This window comes from Grammomys surdaster, unplaced genomic scaffold, assembly GCF_004785775.1.
Source record: "Grammomys surdaster isolate TR1022 unplaced genomic scaffold, NIH_TR_1.0 332441, whole genome shotgun sequence".
Taxonomy (NCBI): Eukaryota; Metazoa; Chordata; class Mammalia; order Rodentia; family Muridae; genus Grammomys; species Grammomys surdaster.
In genome coordinates, this window is record NW_021627673.1 from 7,440 (window position 1) to 19,096 (window position 11,657).

The 11,657-nt window shown below is 41.9% G+C and overlaps 1 protein-coding gene across 1 annotated transcript; it reads left to right on the forward strand.

Annotated features, from left to right (window-relative positions):
- Window positions 1-1,458: 1,458 nt before the first annotated feature.
- LOC114616532 (succinate--CoA ligase [GDP-forming] subunit beta, mitochondrial-like) lies at window positions 1,459-11,231 on the forward strand. Its single transcript, XM_028761974.1, has 4 exons — window positions 1,459-1,465; window positions 3,232-3,331; window positions 4,148-4,238; window positions 11,029-11,231. The coding sequence occupies exons 1-4, from the start codon at window positions 1,459-1,461 to the stop codon at window positions 11,209-11,211; spliced, it is 381 nt and encodes a 126-aa protein (XP_028617807.1). The 3' UTR covers window positions 11,212-11,231.
- The last annotated feature ends 426 nt before the right edge of the window (window positions 11,232-11,657 follow it).

Genomic DNA, 11,657 nt, shown 5'->3' on the forward strand with positions numbered 1-11,657 from the left:
CACATCAACTTCAGGAATGAGAATGCTACATGTGAGGCAACTGCAGTCTAATGCTATGACTATTAATGTATATATGTAATCTGCTTCTGTAAACAGGTTCTAGCTTGTCATACTGTGGTTAAGTAAAATAATCCAGATAACTTGAGCTGCACACGTGGGCTTTTTTGTAATTCTGGTCAAAATGAGACAGGAGGCAATATTCAGAAAACCAGATTTTATTTTTGCGCTTTTATTTTTGAAAAATCAGATCTTTGAATGAAATGGAACGGTGACAGTAAGTGAAATGAACTTGGTAACTACCGAAGGAAGAGATTGGTACCCTTTGAGTAGAATTTAGCCCCTTTCCATAAATTTACGTAAGAACTAGTTGAATTAAACCCCTTCTTGAGTCTTTCTCAAGAAGTGAAACTGCTATACTAGAGGCTGCTCAGTTCCCATACTTAGCATTTACTTATTTTAATGAAGGTATTTCTGATTGGTATACAAGTTGTGGGAGATAGCAGACTGAATTGACCCCTTTTCCTATTTTTTATTTGCACAGACTTTGGGGTGGGGCTACCAGAACAGCTCTGTTGCAGAGCACATTCTTAGCATGGGCTAGGATGGGTCAGTCCCAGGGTTCTATCTGTGATACTCCAAAAGAAAACAAATCCAAGTGTTAGTGTCCTGATAATGTGACATCAGTCACCAAAATGTTTGCATGGCTTACCACCAGGATGACACGGACTCCTCTGATGTGATGGCAGATAGTGACAGGCCAATTGATAAATTCCATCCAGGCTACAGCCATTTCTGGGTCTTGGTGGTTGATGACTAGAACTGGTTTAACCAGCCTTTGGAGTACCACTGATCAGCCAGTGGCCAGTTAGGGGTGCTGCCTGGCACTCCAGTTGTGCTGTTGAAAAGCTGAGAGGGAACCATTTCTCTCCTGAGCAACAAGGGCATCGAGGTTGATAATGACACTGGAGTGCCCTGACGCTCTTTAAGAATGTGAAAGGACTGTAATTAAACCTTTGAACGGATAGCAAACCATATTTTCTCTCCTTGATGTCTTCAGAGGACAAATAGGAAACATCTCTCTCTCTCTACCATTTTTGGCGATCACTGAGAGTAATCGTTATGGTGATAGCCATCAGACTTTGTGAATGCACCAGCCATTGAAATCAGCACTTCAGCTCCTGTACTGAGCTTCCTCTTCATGCTGTCATAGCGCTGTGTGCTTCTTTAAAATAACCTCTTTTCAGAAGGGTATCTTCTTTTGTCCTTTTGTGTACTTCTATAGGAGTTTTATTTGCTTATTGTCTTACAGTGCTGATGGTGAAACACAGGCTTAGGCAGGCTTGCTCTTCTACTGAGGCACATATACCCCTAGCCATAGAGTTGGGTGTCTTAATCCAGATTTCTGTCAGTGCAGTATTACTGCACGTGCATTGGCTGCTGTCCCGTGCAGTAGCCGAAATGGACAGTGAGTTCACTTGGCTCGACTACTCTTCTGGGGAGTTCTGATAGTGAACAGTAGCCATAGCTTGTTTTCACCCAGCTTATTGGTTGCCACCTTGTTCCAAGTCAGGGTTCAGCTACTGAGGTGATGGTTCATGTTAAAGGCAAAAGCAAGAGTCAAAAGTGGGACAGGGCTGTATTCTAAGAAGGAGCTGTGCTTTGCCTGAGCCTTGGTTATGGGAGGATAGGTTCTTGTGAGAGACAGGAGTCTAGCAGGGACAGCCACAAATGAGCCTTGCAGCTGCAGTCTCAGCATGGGCTGGCTGGTCACTGACCCTGTGCCTCCAGTGTGTTCAGTCTTGTTACAGCTCCCTATAGTAAAACCTCTGTGGATCTTTGACCTTCAGTCTTTACCTGATTGACTGTGAGCAGCAGTGGCAATGAAGCAGCCGACAACTTACAGCTAGAACTCAGCGTGAATTATGGCAGTTATTTAAAGCTTATATTCATTGGTTTGAATGTTTAGAGTACACATGCATGGGAGTGTAGGAGAGAAGACTTGTTGGATGTTTTCTCCGGTCAGTCCTCATCTTAGTTTTGAGACAGTTCTGGGGCTCACTGATTCACAGAGGGCAGCCAGCTGCTGCACTCCAGGGATTTCCTGTCTTTACTTCCCCAGCACTGGGATAACAAGCTTGTGCTGTTGCCCTTACTTGAATGCTGGGGATGGGAACTTAGGTCCTTATGCTTACACTTTAACTATGAAGGCACCTCACTCCCAGCTTTCTCTCCTCTAATCCTTAAAACAATCCTGACTGCTGTTTCACATAGTAAACTGAGTCACAGAGGTCTGTGGTTAACACTACCTCACTGAGGGAAGAACACGGGCAGAACAGAAAACCATGGCAGCCTAATGGAAGATGATTTATCTCTCATTTAAATAAAGATGATGCATAAACACAGGCCTGCTATGGCCTGAGATGTGTGGTGATTGGTTTGTTAACACATCTGATTTGGAGCGTTCTCTCTCCCCCCAAATAGAGAAAGAGAGCTCTTGCTTGCTAAAGACCCCATTTATCAGTAGGTGACTTGTCACCCCACTTCCCTGCCAGGCCTATAGACACATTTGAGTTTATAACTCTGGTCTAAAAGGTCAGGAGCTGAGAGTTTATTCTTTCTTTGCATGAGCTGAGAAACAAATATTCTCAAACCCTTTTTCCCCTAGGAGATTTTTTCATTTTGCCAATACTTTACAAAAAATATTGCTTGCTTTTAGTTTTAATTCATTTCCTTCTTTCTTGGCTATCCCTGTCAATATATAGAACAACTACTCAGAAAACTGTTAGTTTCCAGGAATACAGTTATTAAAGTCAGCCTTTGTGTCTTGTCTGTAAACCCTTTCTGTACCCAGTCCCATCTCCCTCTGACATCTCAAAGCTCACCGTCAGATCCTCTGCCACATGGGAGTGTCATGACACAGTAAACGTCATACTGCTTCCCTGGCTTTATTCAGTGCACTCTAGAACACTCAAAAGACAAGGGAACAGGAGCTGGGCTGTCTCCATAGGTGTGACTACCAGGGGCCTACACCAATGGGATGTATTTGACTGTCCTCTGTAAACAAGCTTTTAAAATTATTTTGAAGTGTTTTGTCTTCATTTTGAAAATTGATTTAGCAAAGTTATGTGGAAGCTCTATACTATTATTGCTTTTTTTTTCCTGCCCCTTTAAAAAAGAGATGAAAAAAGGAAAGGATTTGAAACAACTACTGTCTGGATTTTTCTTTTTCAGATGCAAAAGAAATTGTTTTAAAAGCCCAGATCTTAGCTGGAGGAAGAGGAAAAGGTGTCTTCGATAGCGGTTTGAAAGGAGGTGTTCATTTAACAAAAGAGTAAGTCTGAATGGTTTAGGTCCCCATTCTGATCTTGACTGAAGGGTTCTGGAACAGGTCCGGGGCTGGGGCAGTGTAAGGTACTGAGAGGAAAGTGAGGCTCTGGCAGGGCCTTGCCTCAGGGCTTCCTTCTCATTAGAAGGTTTTTTATCCTGCACTGAGGAAGATTATGCTTCCTCTCTCCCAGACAATTTGTGACACATCCTAAGAAACAACACTGCTTGCAACTGAAATAGCATTTTCATCATCTCATTTCCATGAAAAAAATATTTTGTGGTTCTTGTGACCAGTGGCGTCTTTGTGGTGTCTGGTCTGATAGTTTAAGCCTGCCTTTATCTGAGCATTTTCCCAGCATCCTGCCCCAGTACCAAACATCATCACAGTCTTTCATTGATTGTGGTCCTTGTTTTCCCTCCCATTGTTTACTGTTTCCCAGATCATCCATTATCAGTTTCTATCTAAGTCTGTTATGCATCCAGTATTGTTTCTTTACACATTTGGTTTTTTTTTTGGGGGGGGGGGGGTAGCAGAGTTCAGCATCCCTTCACTCATTCACTCGTTCCTTCATTTGTATTTGCCTTTCAGTGAGTTTCATGAAGCACTAGACACACAGAATGTAAATCGAAAGATATGCATTCTGTGGGTAATGGGGGGATGTGGGCTGGAGGTAGACCCTGGGCAGTGTGGGTGTGAGGAGGTGAGGTGGTGGAGGTGACCCTTGATACTGTGAACCCTGCTGTATAGTGATTTGCAATATACCCTAATTGTTTTTCCTTTGTCATTCCCTCTTTTTTTTTTTTTTTTTGTCCCTGTTAGCCCTAAAGTGGTGGGACAGCTGGCAGAGCAGATGATTGGTTATAATCTAGCAACCAAACAAACACCAAAAGAAGGTGTGAAAGTTAACAAGGTAATGTGGATGTTCTTATTCATTTCACATGCACTTAAAACAAAAGAACAGAGAGGTAGACTTGCTCTGACAGATTCTCATGAAACACTGTTCTTTGACAAGGTTTGTTTAGGGAGTGCTGTGTCTTGGAAGAAAGACCTGAAGGGCTGTGGACATTGACCCTTCACCAAAACCCAGTGAGGTGAATGAGCGGAGCAGCAGTTTTCCATTCAAAGTACAGATACATTCTGCTTAAAGCTGACAAGACATAGCTGGGCAGCCTTGCACTCTGTAAGCCTCTGGCTTCCTTTCCCATGCAGCCCCACCCTCAGTCCTTTCTATTAGAACTGCCTGTTGCAGTGGCTTTTCTTACAAAACACCTCATGCTTTTAAGCCACTTACTGCTACAAGTGTATTATTAGAGAAAACTGCTAGCAGTAAGCACGTATGGCGTGTGCACCCATGTGCATGCGTACATATGGCACATAGACATACAGATGAAGAGGAAGTAAAGCTCAAAGAAAAATGGCCTGCCTCTGCTGTGCAGTTGTGAATGTAGGAGCCAAGTCCAGGTTCTGCCTTTCCCTCCTCCCTGTTTTCAGCCTTTTGTTCCTGTCTTCATGTGTGAATCAACTGAAGCTGTCTGTTGTGTATACTCCAGTGCAAGATGAAGACCATGCAGAGACTCATGTACACAGTGTACTGTGAACTCATGAGCGGGGCCCCTTGAGTGTCACATGTGGCAACCCTGAAGACAGTATGGCTGGAAAGGGCCATCCTAACTGGGCCCCACTTTTTGGCCCTGCTCTGTTGCCATAATATGAGAGACTTACAGCCTCTCTCTTGTGCTTTACTTGGGGATCACTGAGTGGTACATTCTATTTTTAGTTTTATAGAACTTTAGAAAGTTCTTGACGTGGCCTTAGAAAGCTTGTCCTTATTAAATCATGGTAGAGTCAATCCTAGCCAAAATAGAGACACTGGAAAACAAGATATCCTAAGGAGACATTTGTGTCCTTCTTTGTGCCTCTCAGGCTATTGAAACAGTACACTCCAAGAACATGGAATCTCCTCAGGAATGTCATGCTGGGTGGGAAAAGGGAAAGGCCATACCTGGCTGCTGGGCTGGAGAGGAGCTGGTCTCCCAGGAAGGTTTCTCACAATCTGGAGAACAAGTTAGAGCACTCTGCCTTGATGTCATAGCTACTCAGACCGCTTGCTCTAAATTCATGTCAGGACCCAAAAGATGGGCTTGGGTGGGTGGGGTATGTTCTCTGTGTTCCTCTTCCAGTGTGACACATTGAATGAACATCCTCTGTGTCTCACTATTGTTTTTTTAATTGGCCCGTTGAGTCTTCATGCTGAGCCTAGCTTGTTAAGACAGCCAGTGCCTAGGATCATCATAACACAGCTCCAGTAACAGCAGGACTTTGGGATACTGTTAGGTCATTAGCTTCATCTATGGAAACACCAAGTCATCTCAAATGCTGAGAAGCAAACCCAAAAGCTGAGTGTTGTTTCATCTGTCTCTCAGGTGGATGGAGGCACTGTCAGACTGGGGTTGATTGGTTCCTGTTCACACTGGAACTCTACTTTTATTTCCTTTAAGTCTGATGATGAGTTGTCACCTGCATAACTTACTCAGGATTTGTCCATAGATAGCATAATTAGCACTGTGTTTGTAGGGAATTGTTATTTTAGGTGGACACATGGGACTGGAGATTAGAAGTTGTGAAACTTTTAAAAAGCATATAAGAATATCTACTCAAAGCAGATTTACACTATATAGTAAAAAAATTCTACAGAAAAGTGGCTTGTAGCTAAGTCCCTCACACGATGGAGATAAGCATGTTCTTGAGAAGCGAGGCATCGCCAGAAACTACTAGAGTAATTTATTTTTAAGTCTGTTTTCCCATAATTCAGTAACATGTAATAATTTCAATAGGATAAGAGTCAGAAAGTAAGAATTATGAGCTCCCATTCTGGAAGGAATTGCTGTGTACTATTTGTCTTCTTCTGATGTCTAGGCTGTATCATGTTTCTGTAACAGCATTCATGTGTTAATGCTTTTGTTCTGCTTCCTTGTTGGGATTGTGTTTTTGAGCTCAGGCTAGCCTCAAATTTGCTATGCAACAGAAAATGGCCTGTTTTTGTCATCTTCCTCCAAGGCGTGCTAAGCAAGTGACTGCATTGTTGCACCTTTCCCCAAGTCAGGACATCTGGTAATGTCTCCTTCCTCTCCCTCCTCCTCTTCTTCCTCCTCTTCTTCCTTCTCTTCCTCCTCTTGTTCTTCTTCTTCCTGGTCCTCTTCCTCCTCCTGGTCCTCTCCTCCTCCTGCTCCTTTTCCTCCTAGTCCTGGTCCTCTTCCTCCTCCTGGTCCTCTTCCTCCTGGTCCTCTCCTCCTCCTGCTCCTTTTCCTCCTAGTCCTGGTCCTCTTCCTCCTGGTCCTCTTCCTCCTGCTGCTCCTCCTCCTCCTCTTGGTCCTCCTCCACCTGTCTTCTTCTTTGCTAGAAGTATACTCTTCCAGTCACTGAGGGTAATTAGTATTTAACCAGCACTGTAATGATAGATATTTGTTTTAAGTGTTTCATAGACAATGTGACAGTGGAGATTCAGAATATTCTGACTTCAGGAAAAGCTGAAGGCTTCATACCTGACTGTTCCTTTCATTTTCAAGACAGACATCTGGAGAATCCATTGATGGCCCCAGATATAGTGATGGCCAGGTCTCACTTTCATCTTTCCAGGATATGTGGTGCCCACTGCATTGTCTCCCTTTAGCTGGGTTGAGTTCAAGGATTAAAGTCATCACACAGTATCTTTTGGGCCTTTTACTAGAGCCAAGATAAACAATATATTGAGTTATAGGCCTCCTGTGTTCGAGAACCTGCATAGGTTAATATTGGTCCTGAGATGCTCCCAGGTACCACAGATGGTGCTCAATTCCCTGATATCAGCAATGATGTTTCCTACAGATTCCTTCTTCCTTTTGCTGGTGTGTTTAGTGATGTTCCAGCTTTTCCTGGCCCATGCCTCATGTTGTTAGTAGCATGCTATATAAGAATGTTATAATTTAAATAAATTATTATACACCTAAATGCTTAGGTAAAATAAAATGCTGAATGCTTCTGTCTGTGTCCATGAAGACTGGTATAAAAGACTAGCACAACCTAGGTGAGCTCACCATATAGAAAGCAGAAAGTCTAAGTAAAGTCTCTCTTAGATTTTGTGTTTGGTGAGGAGAGGGTCAAATTTCTCTTGTGTTTCTGTATGATTGGAAGGCTGAGGGAGCTCTGAGTTCCCATTTAAAAGGGCACTAACCCCACTCCTGAGGTCTTTGCCATAGCCTGGCTTTAAATAGCATTTCAGTGGAAATGAGAGTACAGCACATGAATGCTGAGGAACATAAACCTTTCTAGAATGTTGTAGAAATTAAATTATACACTGTATAACCTTTGAGAATAGGCTTCTATCTGTGATATATGGAGATTGTGTCTTTTCATTGATATATAATATTCTGTAATATGTGTGTTCCACAGTTCCTTAAGTCATCATATATTAATATCTCAATTGTTTTAAGTTGCTCTGTTACACATTGAAGCATTCTATACATTTATGGACAGATTTTGGTGTAGATAGTTCTTTATTTGGCAGATGAATTTAGAATTATGTGTAGTTGTATGATCAGTTGATTTTTGTTTTATTTTGTTTTAGAAACTGTCAAATATTTGGCAAGTTGATGGTACCACTGTACAGTGCCATCTGTAATGTACAATGACTGGAGTTCTCCACATTCTAGTCAACATTTAGTAGTCATTGCTTAAAATTTGAGCCATTTTTGTAAATATGTAATGCTATTTCATCCTTATTTAAAATTCCATATCCCTTGAAGCTACAGATCCAGACACCTTTTCATTTGCTCATTTGTCACTGTCGGCTCTCCTTTAAGGCTGTGCTCATTGTCATTGCATTAAGAGGGACCAGGAGTCATCGGGGCTCACTCCTCAGCAATGATCTCGCCTTACATCGGAAGACTGACTGATGGGCTCAGCATAGGCTTGTTGCATCTGTACTGTGTTAGCAGGTTCTGTTGCTGTGATTGGCATCCTCATCTTAGTAGAGGAGAACATTTTGTAGAACAAAAATACTTCATTTTGATGAAGTCCAAAATATCACTGTTCTTTTGTGGACTGGGCTCTTGGTACATTCTAAGAACAAGGATTTCTGTTAAGTTTGTAATAGTTTTTCTTTTTTGTGTGTCGGCTTTTGAGTTACTTTTGATTAAGGTGACAGACTTAGGCCTGTGGTTTTTGTTTTTACCTTTGGATGTCCATTTGTATGTGTACTCCCTTTAAAATGATGCGTTTTCCCTTTATTGTATTTTATATTGACAAAAGCATTTGTGCCATTGTCAAAAATTAGCTGGCTGTATCTCCTGCTGCTAGCACTTAATTGTTGTAGCATGCAGTATGCTTTAATCTGTAGACACTGCTTTTCTCATTTCATTCCTTTGTTTTCAGTGTACTCTATTCCTGTTATTGTACCTTATCATATGCTTCTTAAAATAATCTTGTCTTAGTTAATAGAAAAAAAAATCTCTTGCTGAGCTTTCAATAGACATTGTCTTAATCTGCTATATTAGTTTGGGGAGAGTCAATGTTTGCTATGTTAAACCTCAGTGTCCATTAAAAAATGACTCTCTTCTTAGCTCTGCCTTTATTCTTGCTCTCACAGTTACATAGTGCTCAGAAAATAGGTTTGAGATATTTATATATTTTCAGATTTATACCTAATGTTTTCTCTTTTTTTTTTTCAGTAGCAATTATTACTGGGATTGGAGTTTTAATTTCACATATTCATTTAACTTTATTTGGACAGCATGTTCATTGTTGATGGTATTACTTGCTGCTGATGCTTGGTAGATGTCTGCCAAGAACCCTGTGACCCAGAGACTCCCTTGCCTGTGATTGTTGACATTCCTGGGTTATCAGTTCCTGCAGTATCTAGCCTGATTTACAAGGTGGAGCCCAGCACAGGGTGCTTCCTCATGTCTCACTTGCCAACAAGACTGCTTTCTCCTTTTAAGTTTTCTGGTTCTTCCTGTTTCTGTTGACTTAAAGTTTTATTTAAATGTAGTAGAGGGGTAAGGAAAATGTGTCAACTCCATATTCTCAAGAGCTAGGCTACAGGCTAATAGAAACATTCAATTTCTTAAGCTTATTAGAGGTGCTATTTAATTCATGCATATGTACGTGCGCGCGCAAACACACACACACACACACACATCAATAACAGGAATTTTTCTCTGACTCTGTGCTATTGTGCTACATGTTGCTTGGGAGAGAAAAGGGTGTGAGGCAGCACTTCTCAAGAGATCCATGATCACTGTCATCAGTACCAGCTACTGCTCTATAGGAAATAGGAAATAGGAAATATGAAATCGGATGGTTTCATAGAATCTTAACTCTCTGCTGTTACGTTATGAATAGTTTACACATTGCTATTCAACTCAGACTTAAAATTTGAGTAGCAGGATATGAGGGAAGGAGGAGAAGAGATAAATTGGTCAAATCAAATAATGAAACTTAAGATATTTTGAATATCAGGGGATCTCACAAAAAGGCTATGTCTGTTGATAATCTTTGTAGAACTAAAATGAAAGTGTTTTGAAATTCATCTCCCTGAGCTTCCCTGGAGGTTAGTGTTATTCAGTCCACCAAATTTTTCTGTAACAATCCTTAAAATACTCTAGCATCCTGGGTCACAAAGATGGCTTTATAACACAAAAAACCATTGAGTCTTTATGTGAACTACTCATTACTTTCCTGCGGGATTTGTTTTGTTTTGCTTTGTTTTTTTAAAAAAAAGTAAAACATTATTTCTTCCAAGCAAGAACTGGTGGAGACAGCAGCTGGTCTTCACCAACTGAAGTCTGATAGAGTGCACAGCGTATCAGTTAGTGCTCCAAAAGGCAGAGGATACAGCTTGTGAATGACACTTAGCCTAAGAATTCGAATGCTGTATCACTTCTAAGACTACTCACAGTCATTGAATATCTCACTAGACCAACTTTGTATTAGACAAACTATGTGTTAGAAGTGAAGGATGGCAAGAGGGCGGGGGAAGGGGCTGAGAACACTTTTGCTTTTAAGTCATGGTCACATTCAGCAGCCCAGGCTAGCCTCAAACTGAATCTGCAGCCCAACCAGGACTTATCTTGGTGTCCTCCTGTCTCAGCCTCCTAAGTAGCTCCAATTACAAGCCTGTACGATCAGACCCAGTGGCTGCATTATTTTCAACGACCAAATATTATGTTTATTTGTAGAGAGTATAATATAAAATAAAATAAAACAGAGCTATGCAGGACACAGAAATGTATAAATATATGCAACATCAGTATATTATATAAAAAAAGTCTCTTATTTGTAGCCAAACTTAGTTTTGTACCAGTATAATAATGCATATGTACTGTTAATGTGTCAAATTAAAACAGCTGCTTCACTGGAGGCTTTCTCAAATGACACAGATTTACCAGAAAGAGAAACTGAGATGGGAGTTGGATGGTTCCTGGGGCAAACCAGATACTTGAGGATTTAACAGGGTTAATTAAGGCGCTGACACTATGTCTTATGCACCTCGTAGACTCCCCAGAGCTTTGGACAATGATCCATGGCATGACAGGAGCCTAGAAACAAATGAGGCTGTTGGTTTTGTGTTTGTGTGTTTGTGTGTGTCTGTGTGTGTGTTAAATTTCAAAGCTCAGATGTACTCTACACAAAGTTAACTGGACTTCTCATTCTTGTGATCATAGGTGATGGTTGCTGAAGCCCTGGATATTTCTAGAGAAACTTACTTGGCCATTCTGATGGACCGGTCCCATAATGGCCCTGTGATAGTGGGCAGTCCCCAGGGGGGCGTTGATATTGAAGAAGTGGCAGCTTCCAGTCCAGAACTCATCTTTAAGGTATGTTTTATTAGCCAGCCATGTAACTGATTGTTAGAGTACTAACTGTTCAATATTTGTTGTGGAGTCTGAGGCAGGGAGCACTGGACCTGTTGCTGAGATGTGAGGTGAAGATGCTGAATCTCCTCAGGCAGAACTGAAGTGTCTAATATTCAAAGGCTTTTCTTTCCTTTCCTCTCCCCTTCTCTCCTCCCCTCCCGTACCTTCTCCTCTCCTCTCCTCCCCTTTCCTTCCCTCTTGTCTCCCCTCTCTTCTCCCTCTCCTCCCACTCTCTTCCCCCTCTCCCTTCTCCTATCCTCTCCTCTCCTCCCCCTCCTCTTCCCTCTCCTCTCCCCTCCTCTCCTTATCTTCTTTCCCCTCCCCTTCCCTCACCTCTCCTCCCCTTCTCTCCTCACCTCTCCTCTTCCCTCCCCTCCTTTCCTTTCTCCTCTCCTCTCCCCTCCCTTCCCCTCTTCTCTCCTCTCCTCTCCCCTCCC

What these genes read in the sequence shown, in the direction of transcription:
- LOC114616532 (XM_028761974.1), top strand. An exon ending in GGTGTTCATTTAACAAAAGA is followed by an intron (nt 3,332 to 4,147) that starts GTAAGTCTGAAT and finishes TGTCCCTGTTAG; the next exon opens with CCCTAAAGTGGTGGGACAGC. An exon ending in AAGGTGTGAAAGTTAACAAG is followed by an intron (nt 4,239 to 11,028) that starts GTAATGTGGATG and finishes TTGTGATCATAG; the next exon opens with GTGATGGTTGCTGAAGCCCT.